The sequence below is a fragment of the Tripterygium wilfordii genome, chromosome 4 (genome assembly GCF_013401445.1).
Source record: "Tripterygium wilfordii isolate XIE 37 chromosome 4, ASM1340144v1, whole genome shotgun sequence".
NCBI classification, from domain to species: Eukaryota; Viridiplantae; Streptophyta; class Magnoliopsida; order Celastrales; family Celastraceae; genus Tripterygium; species Tripterygium wilfordii.
In genome coordinates, this window is record NC_052235.1 from 6320506 (window position 1) to 6338075 (window position 17570).

Genomic DNA, 17570 nt, shown 5'->3' on the forward strand with positions numbered 1-17570 from the left:
ACACAACAATGTATTGACAAAAAAAAACTCATACATTCAACTCAAGCGAAAGAGACAACTATAGGACTCCTAACGATATGCTGCTTATTAGACCAAGTGTATGACCCAAAGAAATATTTGTTTTTACGATATTCTTAGCTTTCCTATTTGGAATTATTGTAATTTTGAAACTTTCCTTTTGACCCACATGATCAAATAATAGAATTTCTGGACTGATGTTCACAATGAACTCAATTGATTGTCTGATAGTAACATCATAGCGACTATTTGATTTTCCAACATTGGTGACAGTCCTATTAATTATTACCTCGTCTTGTATTTGCGGGACTGTCAATGATGGATGGTTGAGATTGTAGGCTGGTATTTTTTCTTCTGGACACTCGAAAGTTGGATCAAATGATTTAATTTTGTCAATAGTTTCTAGGTCACGATTGCATAGATAAATAAGGTAGTCTGTGTAGGAAGCATCATATATTAAACCAGGATTTGCTGCTTTTGTTGGGTTGAGCTGACCAGACCCAAATGCAAAAGGAGTTGCAATTTCACCATCATAGTCAGTTATTAATGAATTCATGTTGTTTTTCGTGGAGGCTACATGGTGAAATATACGTACATTAGATCTATATATATATATATATACACACACACACACACATTGAAACTGGTAATTTGTAAAACAATGAATGGAAAAAAGAGGTAATTACCTGTTGTCAGGAGAGCAGATCTTACAGCTGCACTACTCCAGTCAGGATGAATGGCTTTAACAAGTGCAGCTATAGCAGCGACATGAGGAGTAGCCATAGAAGACCCAGAACAAATATTATACTCAACCTTTCGAGAATCATGTGGTTCCTTAGTTGGAGATGATGCTTCACTCCATGCTCCCAATATATTCAAACCAGGAGCTACGATATCAGGCTATAAAAAGACGAAAACTTTTTTAAAGAGAAAATTATTGCCTACTCTACAAAAAGAAATATAGTAGACATTATACAACGATTTTGTGAAGATCCTTCACTTTTACAGTAAAGTAGTAAGTAACTATTACCTTAAGAATGTAAGGGTCAGTGGGGTTTGGACCCCTACTTGAGGAGCTCCATACTAATGGTGCTGGTTTGTCGTTAAAAATAAGAGTCATTGCATCTCCAATTGTTGCCTTGAGATTCTTATCAGATTCAATGTAGTTTGAGACATTCGTTGAATCAGAAGCTGTTAATGTAGTGGCTGGAAGAACATGATTGTAAGCTTCTACTTCACTACCCAATTTTTCATAATTTCGAAGAATGATACCAACACCCCCTGTTCTTTCCACCTCAACACCTTTTTCCGTTATTCTTTCTTGTCCACTATTACATAACACTATATGCCCTTTAACCTTTTCTGATGAGAGGGAACCATAGTTGCACTGTCTTCAAACCAAAATTAAATATTTATAAAATTAGAATTGAATTTCGTTCTTTTGTGTAGACCTTTAATTGAATATTGGTGTTCAGAATAGGAAAAAAAACATAATATGGACTAATAAACGATAAAAATACGTGATTAAATTTACCCTTTTGCAACATCTGTAACATCAGTATTTTCAACATCTATTGCATGTACTAATTTGTGCATATTCTTTAGCTCAAACGAGGTTGTTGTTTGCCCCTGAAATTTGATCATTGAATAAAGCAATGTTGTGAAACAACAAAAAAGAAATCCGTGCAATATAATGCGACTAGTAATTAAAAGAAAAATATTCAAATGAAAAGGGTTTCATATTATGAATTTCTATGGAAAAACAATGAAAAAAAAAGTACATTTCCACAAATAACTGTATTCTCACCATGAATTGCATGCCATTATCTAGCACAAGAGGTCTAAGAAACTTGCGATCAATACTACTTGCTCCAACCGTGATGACCCAAGGTGCCACATTTGATACCGTGCTCAATTTTGGACCAATATTCCCAGCAGAACAAACCACCACAATATCATTTTTTACGGCATGAAGTGCACCAATGGCAATACCATCTTTATCATAATGCTTTGATTTAGATCCCCCAATAGAAATGCTTAAAATGTGAACACCGTCTGCAATGGCATCGTCGATGGCAGCTACAATGTCAGCTGTAAAACATCCGCGAGAGTCGGTTTTCGATTTTCCCGGTTTAACCCAACACACTTTATATATTGCAAGGCGGGCATTTGGCGCACCACCAGAAGCAGTACCATGAGCAAATCCACCTAAGGCAGTTGCACCCCTAACTCGTTTACCTGCTACTATTGAGGCTACATGGGTTCCGTGACCATTCACATCACGTGCTGATTTGATGTCTACGGAGGCCAATGAACCGTAGTGTATCTCGAAGTTCTTAAAATAGTACCTGGCCCCAATAATTTTCCTGAAAACATGTCCAAACCATACATGTTACGCATATTTGTATCAATCTTTAGATCGATATTTAAACCGGCATGGCACAATCATTGAAAGAGAAGTTATATGTCACCTAGTACAATGCGAAGAGTTGAAATCAACTCCATCTTGGCATATAACCTTCCATGTTTTTGGAATGGGATCCATACCCTCTTCATCAAAACTCTTGGATTCTGGCCATATACCTAATTATAAAAATTTTATTGAAATCAATGAACAAATACTATCTTTATTGATATTAGAATAAGAAGGCTATTAGAGCTAGTGTGGCCCGTGTGGAATTATATGAAGAAACGAACAAAGGATGCAAAATACAAAATATAAAACACATACCAGTATCGATGACCCCAACAATGACATTCATTCCTTTTTGAGCTCTTAAGAGCATGTTTCTTCCAATGTTAAATTGATCCCCACCATGAGCCTGCTCATCTTCTTCTAATCCATCTAACCCTAAGAATTTCCATGACCTTGTGGTCTGCAAAGAATTTCTTGGGTGGCTTTCGAATACGGATACCACTTCTTTAAGTTCTGTAATACAACAATATTTCTTGTTATAGTTAGATTTATCAGAAAGATTGAAATCCATAATCCATGTGTTATTATTTTGTACCAGAAAGTTGCAAAGCTTCGTCTGGGGAAAGCACTGCAGCGAAACCATTGATGCTATTCTTGTAGCTATAAACAAGAGAAGTTCTTGCTTCTTCTTCCGTCTTTTTTACTAATAATAGATATGAGTGATGCATCTCTTCTATTTCGTGCAACGCTTTGTCTCCTTTGTGTCCTCCAAAATATACTATATACACCTATTTTGATTATCACAAAACATGTCAATATATTATTGTATGGGCCAAAATGCGTACCTATATAAAGTCGAGCACAGAGGCTCACGGCCTCGGGTATCTTGTGAATAGGCTCACGACTATTTACTCAATAAAAACCCATGTGAGCCTGAGTCAAACCCAAAAGGCCCACGTCCTAGGCTATCCATTCAACAAAGGCCCATGGGAGCTTCAATCGAGTTGAACTGGCCCACGACATGGGCTGTCTACTCAATGAAGGCCTAGCTAGCCTCAGTCAAGCCAAATAGGCCACAACCTGGACTGTCCATTCAACAAAGGCCCGCATGAGTCTCAGTCGTGCCCAACAAGCTCACGGCTTGGGCTGTCTACTCTACAAAGGCCCACCCGAGCCTCAGGCAAGCTCACTAGCTCGGCAAGCTCATGGCTTAGGCTGTCTTTCCAACATACTCTCTACCTTGATCACGACTCAATTAACAAAAGCCGAAAGCCTATATTGTCAGTCTATGGGCTGACAGTCTAGGAAGCTCTTTTGCAGGCCTATGGTCAGATTAAGGCGCAAGGCTTGCTAGCTGAGAGCTCACATGCTCATCACGTGATCAAAACCCTATAAATACATGGGGTCCCCAAAATAGAAGGAGATTTGACTTTTCGGAGGTATCTTGCTCTTATTCTCTCTCTAAATTCTCTCACTAAATATTCCATAGCCATTAAATAACTTGACCATCAGAGCTTCCCCGATCAACCCCACACTGATGTCAAGCTTCATGGTCTGCTCTCAGTGTGATTTTTACAGGGTTGTCGAAGACCTCATTTGACATCACGATTGTAGATTCCGACGTCTACAATTATAGGAAGTAACAAACAAAGGGGAAAGAATGAAAACCTGCTTCTTTGAGGACAAGACTAAGAAAGGAATGAGAAAGAGAGAACACAAGAATACGCACTTCATAGTTAGTAATGTTGTAACAAATCCAACCTTGCAGGTACTAGTATTTATACAATCTCGATGATGAACTCTACTTATTCTGGATTTAGGGGTGATCCAATTTTTTAGAGTCCACAATTTACCCCTAATGGTGGCCAAAAAATTAATACTAAAAATATTCTAATTAAATAAAAAATGATAAGGATAACAAAAAAAATGAATTTTTAATTAAAAGAAATGAGTTTTTAATTTTCTAATAGTTGCTGTAGGAATAAGATGTAAACATTGAGTCGGCTAAATATTTAAAGATGTCTTTGATTATCGTTTTTTAATAATAAAAGTTCAGAACCACGTTGGCTAAACTTAAAACGTGGTCCTGATCACATCCCAAGAGAATAAGCTGGCGAGTATTCGTCATCTAAACAAGGAATTGGTTTTGTTTCTTTAATATTTTTACACTTTGTGAGTGGGAGAATAAAAAGATAATGTTTTGAGATCCCCAAAATACTCACGTTTTAATGTAGAGTGTTGAATGTGAAAAAGATTCTAGATATATATTTTTAATCCATGATTATTTTAACGTCAAACAGATTTGAGAGATTTTTTTGGGGTTTTTAGCATTGTCCGAATAAAAAATAGGTCCACAATAAATGCACGTCCTAACTGATCGAATTACCAATAAGAGGTGTAGACTGTTAAGAGTTATCGGCTAACCCACTACTCAAATCTTATAACTTGGTGGCCTGAAACTGGATAACCCTGCCTTAACATGATTATCGGTTGGGTTATACTTTTCTTAAAAAATACACTATCGAACCCGATGTGAACCGATAACCGGATACTCAACTCGTTGAACACCCTATGGGCCGATCGTGGATGTTTTCTAAAGATGTTCGCGGTAGGGCAATCCTCAATGAACTCTGGTTTTGAATCTATTTTTTGTTCTAATGTTTTTGTTTCTATGAAAAAAATAACGTGAACGTATTATTTGTGTCAACGCTTTCTAAAAAATATTAATTTTTTTAAAGAAGCAAAAAAGCAAAAAAAAGAAGGAAAAAATTGTGAATTACCTTGTTCAATCTAGGCCAGCACATCCAAGCACAACAAGAACTCTTCTTGTTCTTCTTGTTCCGCAGAACAATAACTCTTCTTGTTCTCGTTCTCGTTTTTGTTAAGCTACAGCCTACAGACAGCGTGGAGCATGTAGTGGCAAAAAACCATCATGGACTAATTTTCCAGTCAATGTATGACTAGTTAGCACAGTTGGATGAGACGTCAGTCAATGCACAATTTGACCAACAAAGTCGAACGAGACGAACCCAAGTCGGACAAGACCATAGATGTTCAAAAGCACATAAGCAACCCATATTCGGGCGTCCAAGCTAAGCAGCCCATACTCGGGCGTCCAAGCCCAAGTCGATCAACGACCAAGTCGATTAATGCCCAAATTGGTCAAACCACCCAGTCGGTCAACACAATCAGAACAAGTCTAAAGCGGTCCGACCCTTGGGCGTCCAACATCTTCGGGCGACCAAACCAAAGACATTCCATGCCATCAACTGCCGACGGACGATGTCAGAGTCAGTCAACTACCAACTTGATCAACGCCCAAGTTGACTAACGTCCACGTCGATCAACACTATGGACAGTTGGCCAGCATTAATCATGCTCGCCTCAGGTATCAATCATCCAACTCGATTCCATCACATATCATGCTTATACGTGCATATTATCAATCATACAACTAAATTATGATCCCCTGCTCTGACTTGGCCGCCCTAAGGCAACGGTCCTCTGAGACCATTGTCGGACTTAGCCTCGATAAGACAAATACAACCTCTAACACAAGCACGCCGGGTCAGTTGACATGCAACATTGAGCCGCCTGACCACTGTACAACCCTGACATCAGCCAACCAAAATAGGTCGCGTGTCCTGACATTCGACACCACCTTCACATAGCTGCCTACGAGTTGTACTATAGTACCCAGTATGTCAGCCTTGGTCGGCAAGTCACCCCACTATAAAAGCCCCCTTCCTCCTCGGGAGCGGGGATACGCAATCTAGGAGACTCAGACCCTTAGCTCTCTCACTTTTTTCAACCTTCAGCTCATTCACAGCTGCCTTGCATCTTGCATCCACCATTTTCATATCAGCATTCACACTTTACGATTCTTATATCTTTGCTTTGACCAACCTGATTTCGGTTGACTGACTTGAGCGTCGGAGGTTCTTTGGCAGGTATCCCACTGGTGCCCAAGTTCTTCGATCTCAACCTTACTTTGTTTCTCAGGATCCCACTGTAGAAGATCTCCATATAAATTACATTGACTATTCAACGATTGTAGATTCGGACATCTAGAGTGCAAATGATCATATCCTCGTAGGTCGTAGCCCCTGCATGGATACAAAACAGTTCATAGTTCATACACAAATACGCCTGAAAGTGGGTAGGTTATTTTCCACCCAAAATTTTCCAAATCTCTACTCTTTGTGGAGGCATGAATGACCCAGCTCGTACGCACCTCCAACCACACCATCCAAGCATGGAATCGCTTGATGTTCGTAGCTCAACACTGCGCCACGATGCGCCAAGTCAAGGCCACCCAAGCTGTCTTCCTCACCAACGGCCTCCACCGCAGCAACTATGCCATCAGCAAGCTCGTTGCTTTTTGCGCTCTCTCCAACTCCGGTAGCCTCTCCTACGCGTCCCTTCTATTTAGCTCTATCGAGAAACCCAATTCATTTATTTAGAACACTCTTATTAGAGTATACTCTCGTAGTTCTCAGCCTCCTTTGGCTGTTCATTACTTTCATCTCATGTTAAGCGATGTTGATGTCGTCCCTGATAATCACACATTTCACTTTGCTATCTTGGGGTGTGTAAATTCTAATTGGATGATTTTGGGTCGGCAAATTCACAATTGGGTAATTAAAAATGGTGGTGTTACATCGGATAGTCATGTGCAGACATCACTTGCTAGGTTGTATAGTGTGTGCGGAGTTATGAGTGATGCCAAGAAGGTGTTTGGTGAAATTCCTCTTCCAGATATGGTGCAGTGGAATGTGCTTATGAATGGATACATTCGGTGTGATTCAGCTACTGAATCTTCGAGGGTTTTTCAAGTTATGCTGGTGCAGGGGACTGAGCCTGATGAGTATTGCTGCACTACTGCGTTGACCGCATGTGCGCAATCTGGGGCTCTTTGGCAAGATAAGTGGATTCATGAGTATATGAGGAGGCAAGGGTTTGATCTAGATGTGTTTTCTGGTACAGATCTTGTGGATATGTATGCCAAATGTGGATGCATAGACCTGGCTGTGGAAGTCTTTGAGGGGATGAGTAAGAGGAATGTGTTCAGCTGGGCTGCCATGATTGGTGGCTTTGCAGTGCATGGTTATGCAAGGAAAGCACTTGATGCTTTAGAGAAGATGCAGGTTGAAGATAGGATTAAGCCCGATGGGGTTGTCATTCTTGGGGTTTTAATGGCTTGTACCCATGCAGGACTGCAAGTGGAAGGGCAATCATTGCTGGAGAATATGGAAGCTCGATATGGGATTGTTCCTCAGCATGAGCACTACAGTTGTGTGGTAGACTTGCTTTGTAGGAAAGGTCAATTGGATGAAGCACTTCATCTCATAAGGAGAATGCCAATGAAGCCGCTTGCTTCAGTTTGGGGTGCTTTACTGAGTAGTTGTCAAACACACAAGGACGTCAAGCTTGCGATTCTTGCTGCGAAAGAGCTTCTAGAGCTAGATAACACTGGTGTTGCAAAAGAAGATGTAGCATATGTTCAATTGTCAAATGTTTACTTTAGTGCAGAGAAGAATGAAGATGCTTGTAGGATCCGGAAGATGATAGATGACAGAGGGTTAAAGAAAACCCCAGGATGCAGTATGATAGAGGTGGATGGGATGGCGAGCGAGTTTCTTTCAGGGGATGTATCGCATCCGCTTATACCTCATATACATGCAATGCTGGAACTGTTGTTCTTTCATTCAATTCATTAACCTTGATAGTGGTAACAGAAGATGTACCTTTACAATCGGAGTTTCAAAATTTTACTTGGGTCTTTGTGATTCCAGCTCACATTTCTCAGCAATCAAAGTCAAAATTATTACTATACTTGTGTTCAATTTATTCGTTCTTCATCACTATTAATGTATCCATTAATCTTGCATGCGGTTCTTGATTTTCCTTCTCTATTTACTTGTCCCCAAAATGACCATAAAAGGAGGCACAAGCCAGGATGTGCAGCGTGCAAGTACCAGAGGAGGAGATGTTCCAAGGACTGTGCTTTGCCTCCCTACTTCCCCGCCGATCAGCCCAAGATGTTTCAGAACGCACATCGATTGTATGGTGTTAGCAACATTTTGAGGATACTAAAAAAAGTGCATCCGAGGAGAGGCCATGGGGGCGATTATATACGAATCTAATATGCGAGCCAGATTTCCTGTTTACGGGTGTTTGTGGGTTATAGGTGAGCTCCGGAGACAATGTATTCAAGCAATGGAAGAACTTAGATATATTACAACCTAGCTCCCCATATGTAAGGATCAATGTTATTACCAAATACCTCCTCCAAACAACACGGTTATTATAACAATTCGATGCCAATCCAATCTCAATTCAATTGATGGTTCCACAAGGTTTTCTTATGCAACAAGAGACGGAGGTTGTTCATGATTACGATGATATACCGTATCGCTGATGACATACAATCTTATATTGAATCTAAGGAAGATTGAGAGTCGAGATATGTATGTATATATATATATATATAGAAATTAATCATACGTAGTTTTACCGTAACCATCAATATGAGCAAAAGAGCATATCATAAACTAATCCATTGTCCGACTTTTTTTTTCAATAACTTTGATGAACGCAGTCTATTAATTCATGGTAGATGATGAACTTATTAAAAATTCCTTTCTTCCCAATATGCTTAAACAAGTGTAAACTGTGTAATAAATAACACAGATTTTGCTAATCGTACTTGGAGGGGAGATCGAATTTAACTATAATTAAGTGATTCTTTCTTCTATTTCTTTTATAATTTGTTAGGTTTGATTAATTAATTTGTTAGGGTTTGCTGCTTAATCAATTTTGGGTAGCTCTTGTGAGTTATTTATTTGTTTGAATTGTAGTTGCTTTCATATACTTAGCTTCATTATTGTATAAGCAAGAGCATCTTTCTAACATGCCAACATAAAATTATTATTACTCAACAATGTATTGGCAAAAAAAAGCTCATACATTCAACTCAAGCGAAAGAGACAACTATAGGACTCCTAACGATATGCTGCTTATTAGACCAAGTGTATGACCCAAAGAAATATTTGTTTTTACGATACTTCTTAGCTTTCCTATTTGGAATTATTGTAATTTCAAAACTTTCCTTTTGACCCACATGATCAAATAATAGAATTTCTGGATTGATGTTCACAATGAACTCAATTGATTGTCTGATAGTAACAACATAGCGACTATTTGATTTTCCAACATTGGTGACAGTCCTATTAATTGTTACCTCGTCTTGTATTTGCGGGACTGTCAATGATGGATGGTTGAGATTGTCTGCTGGTATTTTTTCTTTTGGACACTTGAAAGTTGGATCCAATGATTTAATTTTGTCAATAGTTTCTAGGTCACGATTGCATAGATAGATAAGGTATTCTGTGTAGGAAGCATCATATATTAAACCAGGATTTGCTGCTTTTGTTGGGTTGAGCTGACCAGACCCAAATGCAAAAGGAGTTGCAATTTCACCATCATAGTCAGTTATTAATAAATTCATGTTGTTTTTCGTCGAGGCTACATGGTGAAATATATATACATTAGATCTATATATATATATATACATTGAAACTGTTAATTTGTAAGACAACGAATGGAAAAAAGAGGTAATTACCTGTTGTCATTAGAGCAGATCTTATAGCTGCACTACTCCAGCTAGGATGAATGGCTTTAACAAGTGCAGCTATAGCAGCGACATGAGGAGTAGCCATGGAAGACCCAGAACAAATATTATACTCAACCTTTCGAGAATCAAGTGGTTCCTTAGTTGGAGATATCCCAAACGCAAATAATTATTACCTTAAGAATGTAAGGGTCATTGGGGTTTGGACCCCTACTTGAGAAGCTCCATACTAATGGTGCTGATTTGTCATTAAAAATAAGAGTCATTGCATCTCCAATTGTTGCCTTGAGATTCTTATTAGATTCAATGTAGTTTGAGACATCCGTTGAATCAGAAGCTGTTAATGTAGTGGCTGGAAGAACATGATTGTAAGCTTCTACTTCACTACCCAGTTTTTCATAATTTCGAAGAATCATACCAACACCCCCTGTTCTTTCCACCTCAACACCTTTTTCCGTTATTCTTTCTTGTCCACTATTACATAGCACTATATGCCCTTTAACCTTTTCCGATGAGATGGAACCATAGTTGCACTGTCTTTAAACCCAAATTAAATATTTATAAAATTAGAATTGAATTTCGTTCTTCTGTATAGACCTTTAATTGAATATTGGTGTTCAGAATAGGGAAAAAAAACATAATATGGACTAATAAATGATAAAAATACGTCAATAAATTTACCCTTTTGCAACATCTTTAACATCAGTATTTTCAACATCTATTGCACGTACTAATTTGTGCATATTATTTAGCTCAAACGAGGTTGTTGTTTGCCCCTGAAATTTGACCATTGAATAAAGCAATGTTGTGAAACAGCAGAAAAAGAAATCCGTGCAATATAATACGATTGGTAATTGAAAGAAAAATATTCAAATGAAAAGGGTTTCATTTGGAAAAACAATGAAAAAAAACATTTCCACAAATAAATGTATTCTCACCATGAATTGCATGCCATTATCTAGCACAAGAGGTCTAAGAAACTTGCGATCAATAGTACTTGCTCCAACCGTGATGACCCAAGGTGCCACATTCGATACCGTACTCAATTTTGGACCAGTATTCCCAGCAGAACAAACCACCACAATATCATTTTTTACGGCATGAAGTGCACCAAGGGCAATACCATCTTTATCATAATGTTTTGATTTAGATTCCCAATAGAAATGCTTAAAATGTGAACACCGTCTGCAATGGCATCGTCAATGGCAACTACAATGTCAGCTGTAAAACATCCGCGAGAGTCGGTTTTCGATTTTCCCGGTTTAACCCAACACACTTTATATATTGCAAGGCGGGCATTTGGCGCACCACCAGAAGCAGTACCATGAGCAAATCCACCTAAGGCAGTTGCACCCCTAACTCGTCTACCTGCTACTATTGAGGCTACATGGGTTCCGTGACCATTCACATCACGTGCTGATTTGATGTCTACAGAGACCAGTGAACCGTAGTGTATCTCGAAGTTCTTAAAATAGTACCTGGCCCCAATAATTTTTCTGAAAACATGTCCAAACCATACATGTTACGCATATTTGTATCAATCTTTAGATCGATATTTAAACCGGCATGGCACAATCATTGAAAGAGAAGTTATATGTCACCTAGTACAATGCGAAGAGTTGAAATCAACTCCATCTTGGCATATAACCTTCCATGTTTTTGGAATGGGATCCATACCCTCTTCATCAAAACTCTTGGATTCTGGCCATATACCTAATTATCAAAATTTTATTGAAATCAATGAACAAATACTATCTTTATTGATATTAGAATAAGAAGGCAATTAGAGCTAGTGTGGAATTATATGAAGAAACGAACAAAGGATGCAAAATACAAAATATAAAACACATACCAGTATCGATGACCCCAACAATGACATTCATTCCTTTTTTAGCTCTTAAGAGCATGTTTCTTCCAATGTTAAATTGATCCCCACCATGAACCTGCTCATCTTCTTCTAATCCATCTAACCCTAAGAATTTCCATGACCTTGTGGCATGCAAAGAATTTCTTGGGTGGCTTTTGAATACGGATACCACTTCTTTAAGTTCTGTAATACAACAATATTTCTTGTTATGGTTAGATTTATCAGAAAGATTGAAATCCATAATCCATGTGTTATTATTTTGTACCAGAAAGTTGCAAAGCTTCGTCTGGGGAAAGCACTGCAGCGAAACCATTGATGCTATTCTTGTAGCTATAAACAAGAGAAGTTCTTGCTTCTTCTTCTGTCTTTTTAACTAATAATAGATATGAGTGATGCATCTCTTCTATTTCATGCAACGCTTTGTCTCCTTTGTGTCCTCCAAAATATACTATATACACCTATTTGGATTATCACAAAACATGTCAACATATTATTGTATGGGCCAAAATGCATACCTACATAAAGTCGAGCATAGAGGCCCACGGCCTCAGGTATCTTGTTAACAGGCCCGCGATTGTCTACCCAATAAAAACCCATGTGAGCCTGAGTCAAACCCAAAAAGCCCACGACCTAGGCTGTCCATTCAACAAAGGCCCACGGGAGCCTCAGTCGAGTTCAACTGGCCCACGACATAGGCTGTCTACTCAACAAAGGCCTACGCGAGCCTCAGTCGAGCCCATTAGGCCATAGCTTGGACTGTCCATTCAACAAAGGCCCACATGAGTCTCAGTCGTGCCCAACAGGCTCACGACTTGGGTTGTCTACTCAACACAAAGGCCCACCCGAGCCTCAGGCAGGCTCATGGCCTAGGCTGTCTTTTCGACAAACTCTCTACCTTGATCACGACTCAATTAACAAAGGCCGAAAGCCTATATTGTCAGTCTATGGGCTAACGATCTAGGAAGCTCCTTCGCAAGCCTATGGTCAAATTAAGGCCAAGGCTCGCTAGCTCAAAGCTCACATGCTCATCACGTGATCAGAACCCCTAAAAATATATGGGGTCCCCACAATAGAAAGGATCTGACTTTTCGGAGGTTTCTTGCTCTTATTCTCTCTCTAAATTCTCTCTCACTAAATATTCCATAGCCATTAAATAACTTGATGTCGGAGCTTCCCCGGTCACCCCCACACCGGTGTCAAGCTTCACGATCTGCTCTCAGTGTGATTTGTGCAGGGTTGTCGAATGTCTCGTTCGACATCACGATTGTAAATTTCTGCGTCTACAATTATAGGAAGCAACAAACAAAGAGGAAAGAATGAAAACCTGCTTCTTTGAGCACAAGACTAAGAAAGGAATGAGAAAGAGAGAGCACATGAATATGCACTTCATAGTTAGTAATACTGTAACAAATCCAACCTTGTAGGCACTAGTATTTATACAATCTCGATGGTGAACTCTAATTATTCTGGATTTAGGGGTGATACAATTATTTAGAGTCCACAATTTACCCCTAATGGTGGCAAAAAAATTAATACAAAAGAATATTCTAATTAAATAAAAAATGATAAGGATAACAAAAAAAATGAATTTTAATTAAAAGAAATGAATTTTTTATTATCGTTTTTTAATAACAAAAGTTCAGAACCACCTCGGCTAAACTTAAACGTGGTCTTGATCATATCGCAACTCGCAAGAGAATAAGCTGGCGAGTATTGGTGATCTAAACAAGGAATTGGGTTTGTTTCTTTAATAGTTTTACACTCTGTGAGTGGGAGAATAAAAAGCTAATGCATGAGACCCTCAAAAAGTGACCTCAAAAGACTCACATTTAATGTGAAGTGTTGGATGTAAAGTGAACCCTATATATGTGTTTTTAATCCATGGCTATTTTAACGTCACAAAAAATTTGAGGGACTTTTGAGAGTCTCTAGCATTGTCCGAATAAAAAATAGGTCCACAATAAATGCACGTCCTAACTGAATTACCAATAAGAGGTGTAGACTGTTAAGAGTTATCGGGTAATCCACTACACAAATCTTATAACTCGATAACCAGAAACTAGATAACCCTGCCTTAACATGATTATCAGTCGGGTTCTACTTTTCTTAAAAAATATCGCACTGGGCCCGATGTGAACCAATAACCCGATACTCGGCTCGTTGAACACCCGCAGGGTCGATCGTGGTTGTTTTCTAGAGATGTTCGCGGTAGGGTAATCCACGATGAACTCTAGTTTTGAATCTATTTTTTGTTTCTATGAAAAAAGAACACGTCCATATTATTTGTATTAATCCTTCTGAAAAATATTAAATTTTTTTTAAATAACTTCGAGAGCATCGTACCTATTAAAAAGGGAAAAAAAAGATGAAAAATTGTGAATTACGTTGTTCAATCTAGGCCAGCACATCCATGCACAACAAGAACTCTTCTTGTTCTTCTTGTGATGCAGAACAATAACTCTTCTTGTTCTTGTTCAACTACAGCCTATAGACAGCGTGGTGCAACTGATCATATCCATTCCATCTTGTTCCCTAGCAAAGTCATTAACATATTAGATGTAATCTCCAACAAATCAGTAGCATGATTGGCAACATAATAGAAGGCAAGTCAACAGCATATTGGATTGAATCTCCAGCAAATCATTAGCATCATTGGCAACATAATAGAAGGCAAGTCAACAGCATATTGGATTGAATCTCCAGCAAATCATTAGCATCATTGGTGAGGCTAATTGAAGGAGTGAAAATGGCGACAAGATAATAGGCACGACTGAAGCAAACCGTGTGCAACTGACGTGTCTCAAGACTGAAGATTATTTCACTATTTTATTTTAGTTCTTTCTTTGGATTTGGTACCTTGTTTTGATTTGAGAAAATTAATGTTTGATAGGAGAGATTCTTGGGAGTGATTCCACCATCCTTTTGGGAGTGATTCTCGTATTATCTTCTTATTATAAACTCTTCCTTGTTAATCAAATTGTTCCCACTAACAGTGTGCTTTTGTTTGCATCACAGCGGCTCCATCTTGCTCGAATCTTACTGTACCCCAGAGGAAAAGGTCATTTTGTGCTGCGAAGGTGGGATCGGGACACCTTCACAGCACAAAATATATATATATATATATATATATATATATGTTTTTTCACCTGACACCCCGACTATTTGTTTGCGAGTATAGAAATAGAGGGTTGAGCTGCTAATCATAGAATTTTATTATTATTATTATTATTATAGATGCTCGACTATAATTGAAGAAAAATCGAGGTGTTGTAGTGATCAAATGTATAGCCTAAATTGAAGTCAAGACCAGTCATTGAAGCATTTTATCGAATAGTTGGCACCACTCAAAACCTACCCATGTTAACCCCACGTAGTTACTTTGCACCTTTTAAGTACTTCTGGGTCTTTATATCAGGACGAGGATGGCATCTGCTCTGCTTGTAAAGAATTCCACTGAATACATGCATAATGCATTGATCAGACATGCCTTCAGGGGGGAAAAAAAACCTACCCTACATTAGGCTCCTCGGTCGATTAACCTCACCAGAAGAACTCGACGTTGCTCAAACAAATTAGCTTACGCTTTCCAAAGAAGAAAAAGGTTTGCGACCATCTTAATTAATGTCAAAATAGATCATTTGAGGAAGAGAAGGGCAGAGAAAAAGTACTGCTAATGCAAAAAAGCAATAGTGTTTTACAATTAAGCAATGTCATTAACTACTCTTCTTCCTCGTCGGTGAGAAATTTACCGGTACCGGGATTCAATGCCGCAAAGAAGAAGAATATGACATTGAACAACACAAGGGGTTCAATTTCATTGATGGGAATTCCAGTCTCGATGTTTAGCTGCGCGAGAGCTCCTTTTCCTGTTATAATCTCTCCAATTAATGAGAAAGCAATACCCAGTTGTGCCAATCTTCCCACAAATAGCTCATTTGCCTTGGTGAATCCAAACAGGGGACCTTGTACATGAAAAAACAAAAGCATATGAATGAGCCTTTAATCAAAGTTGTAACACAATGAAAGAACAAAAATCGTGTGGAAATTGGTTATAGCATAGGATACATACGAGCTAAACCGATAACTCGGTTCGGGATTGCTCATTGTCAATTTTTTATTAAAAAATATCCGAGCACAAATACGGCCATAACAATTGGATGATCACCTCTAAGCATGGATTCGATGTGACAAATAAGATGAGAATTTATACTGGACTTGTGTGTGAGGGAAGTGTTCGAATACACACCCTAGTCAAAGTCCCACCGAGTCTCATGAGCCATTGGTTGATGAGATATTGGGCTCCCATCCAATGACACGTAAACCCGAGTGTTATTGTGTTAGGTCCATGTGACGTGGGTTCCCCGGTCCATATTGCTAACAAATCCCCCAACACAAAGGCAATCCTCCCATTCAACACACAGCAAGCAACAGTAACAGGATAAGGAATTTGAGAGCCGCAGAGGTTTATGATACAAATCTCAAGTAAATTCTATAAGTCTTGCGCTTGAACTCATTGTACATCACAGAATTAAGGATAAGGAATACATAGTCTATCATAGCAAACATTACCACTTTCTTTGAGGCCCAATGCTCCTCTGACTCCTTTGCCTGGAGGAATGACAGCCTTGTCAATTCCAGTTGGAGGGTCATCGACAAATCTGCCACGGTCACCCAAAGCTCCAATGGCTCCAAGCAATGTGAAAAGAATAAAGAACAGAAGCAGTGGTTCAGCTTCATAAATGGGAATTCCAGTCTCGAGATTCAATTGTGACAGAATTCCTTTCCCAGTTACTGCTTCACCCAACAATGATGCCTACATATACATAATTTCCACACCAAAAACCCATTTGGAAATCATTGTAAGCAAAATCAACAGAAAGTCTTGAGTAATTACTTACTGCAAAGCCAATCATGGCGACACGACCCACGAAGAGCTCGTTCTGCTTGGTGAAACCAATGCCTCCAGAAGTACCAAATATACCATCTTCAGTTTTGGGTTTTGGAGTTGGAGCCGCCTGTTAAGCAAAAACCCAGAAAATCAACTCAATCAACTCAATTACTAATGAGAAAATTGCATTAGAAAGAAGAGTCATTACCTTCTTGAGAGGAGCTTTGGTCTTGGATTTGAAGAGAGCAATAGTGGTTAGCCCTTTATAGGAATTGGGTTTTGTAGGAAGGGACGGGTTAAATAGGATTTTAGGCAATAGTGCTGGCCTTAATTTCTGAACTTGGGATTGGAGTGAAGGATCTCTCTTGAGATTTGTGGAAACAGAACTTGGCATCAACAACATTGTTTGAGCCATAGCTTCTGCTTGATCTCTCTTCCAAGCAAACTTCACCCACTCTTGAGTGTGCAATGGCCGTATATATGAGATGTGGATATGTAGTGACAGGCAACTAGAGTGACCACGTCTCTCATTTAAATACTATATGTTTTCTTTAGAGATAATGTACAAAACTATGGTGTTCAAAAGTAGAGAGTGCGAGACTCTCATGCCCGCACGCACATAAATTTTACATTTGAGGACATGATAAGAAGTTTCACACTTGAAGATGTGGTGTGGTCGTAAAGATATGCACCAAGTGATAATCGAACTTGATAGTGACCATAAACGAAAATCAAACTCATAACTTTT

The 17570-nt window shown here is 38.8% G+C and overlaps 2 protein-coding genes and 2 pseudogenes across 2 annotated transcripts; 1 reads left to right on the top strand and 3 right to left on the bottom strand.

The window, feature by feature from the left end:
- Positions 1–41: 41 nt before the first annotated feature.
- Positions 42–3544, bottom strand: LOC119996858 (annotated as a pseudogene).
- Positions 3545–6551: 3007 nt separating this feature from the next.
- On the top strand, positions 6552–8261 carry LOC119997679 (putative pentatricopeptide repeat-containing protein At3g28640). Its single transcript, XM_038844842.1, has one exon. It carries the CDS (start codon positions 6964–6966, stop codon positions 8152–8154), a length of 1191 nt encoding a protein of 396 aa, XP_038700770.1. The 5' UTR covers positions 6552–6963; the 3' UTR covers positions 8155–8261.
- Positions 8262–9410: 1149 nt separating this feature from the next.
- Positions 9411–13324, bottom strand: LOC119996859 (annotated as a pseudogene).
- Positions 13325–15525: 2201 nt separating this feature from the next.
- Positions 15526–17283, bottom strand: LOC119996555 (photosystem II 22 kDa protein, chloroplastic). Its single transcript, XM_038843231.1, has 4 exons — positions 17031–17283; positions 16833–16949; positions 16504–16747; positions 15526–15896 (listed from the first exon to the last, which is right to left on the bottom strand). The coding sequence occupies exons 1-4, from the start codon at positions 17235–17237 to the stop codon at positions 15652–15654; spliced, it is 813 nt and encodes a 270-aa protein (XP_038699159.1). The 5' UTR covers positions 17238–17283; the 3' UTR covers positions 15526–15651.
- Between the last annotated feature and the right edge of the window lie 287 nt (positions 17284–17570).

Coding starts and splice junctions, on each gene's coding strand:
- LOC119997679 (XM_038844842.1), top strand. CDS start 6,964: ATGTTAAGCGATGTTGATGTCGTCCCTGATAATCACACATTTCACTTT.
- LOC119996555 (XM_038843231.1), bottom strand. CDS start 17,237: ATGGCTCAAACAATGTTGTTGATGCCAAGTTCTGTTTCCACAAATCTC. Junction 16,748..16,832: donor TCGCCATGATTGGCTTTGCA/GTAAGTAATTAC, acceptor ATGTATATGTAG/GCATCATTGTTGGGTGAAGC. Junction 15,897..16,503: donor ATTGGGCCTCAAAGAAAGTG/GTAATGTTTGCT, acceptor TTCATGTACAAG/GTCCCCTGTTTGGATTCACC.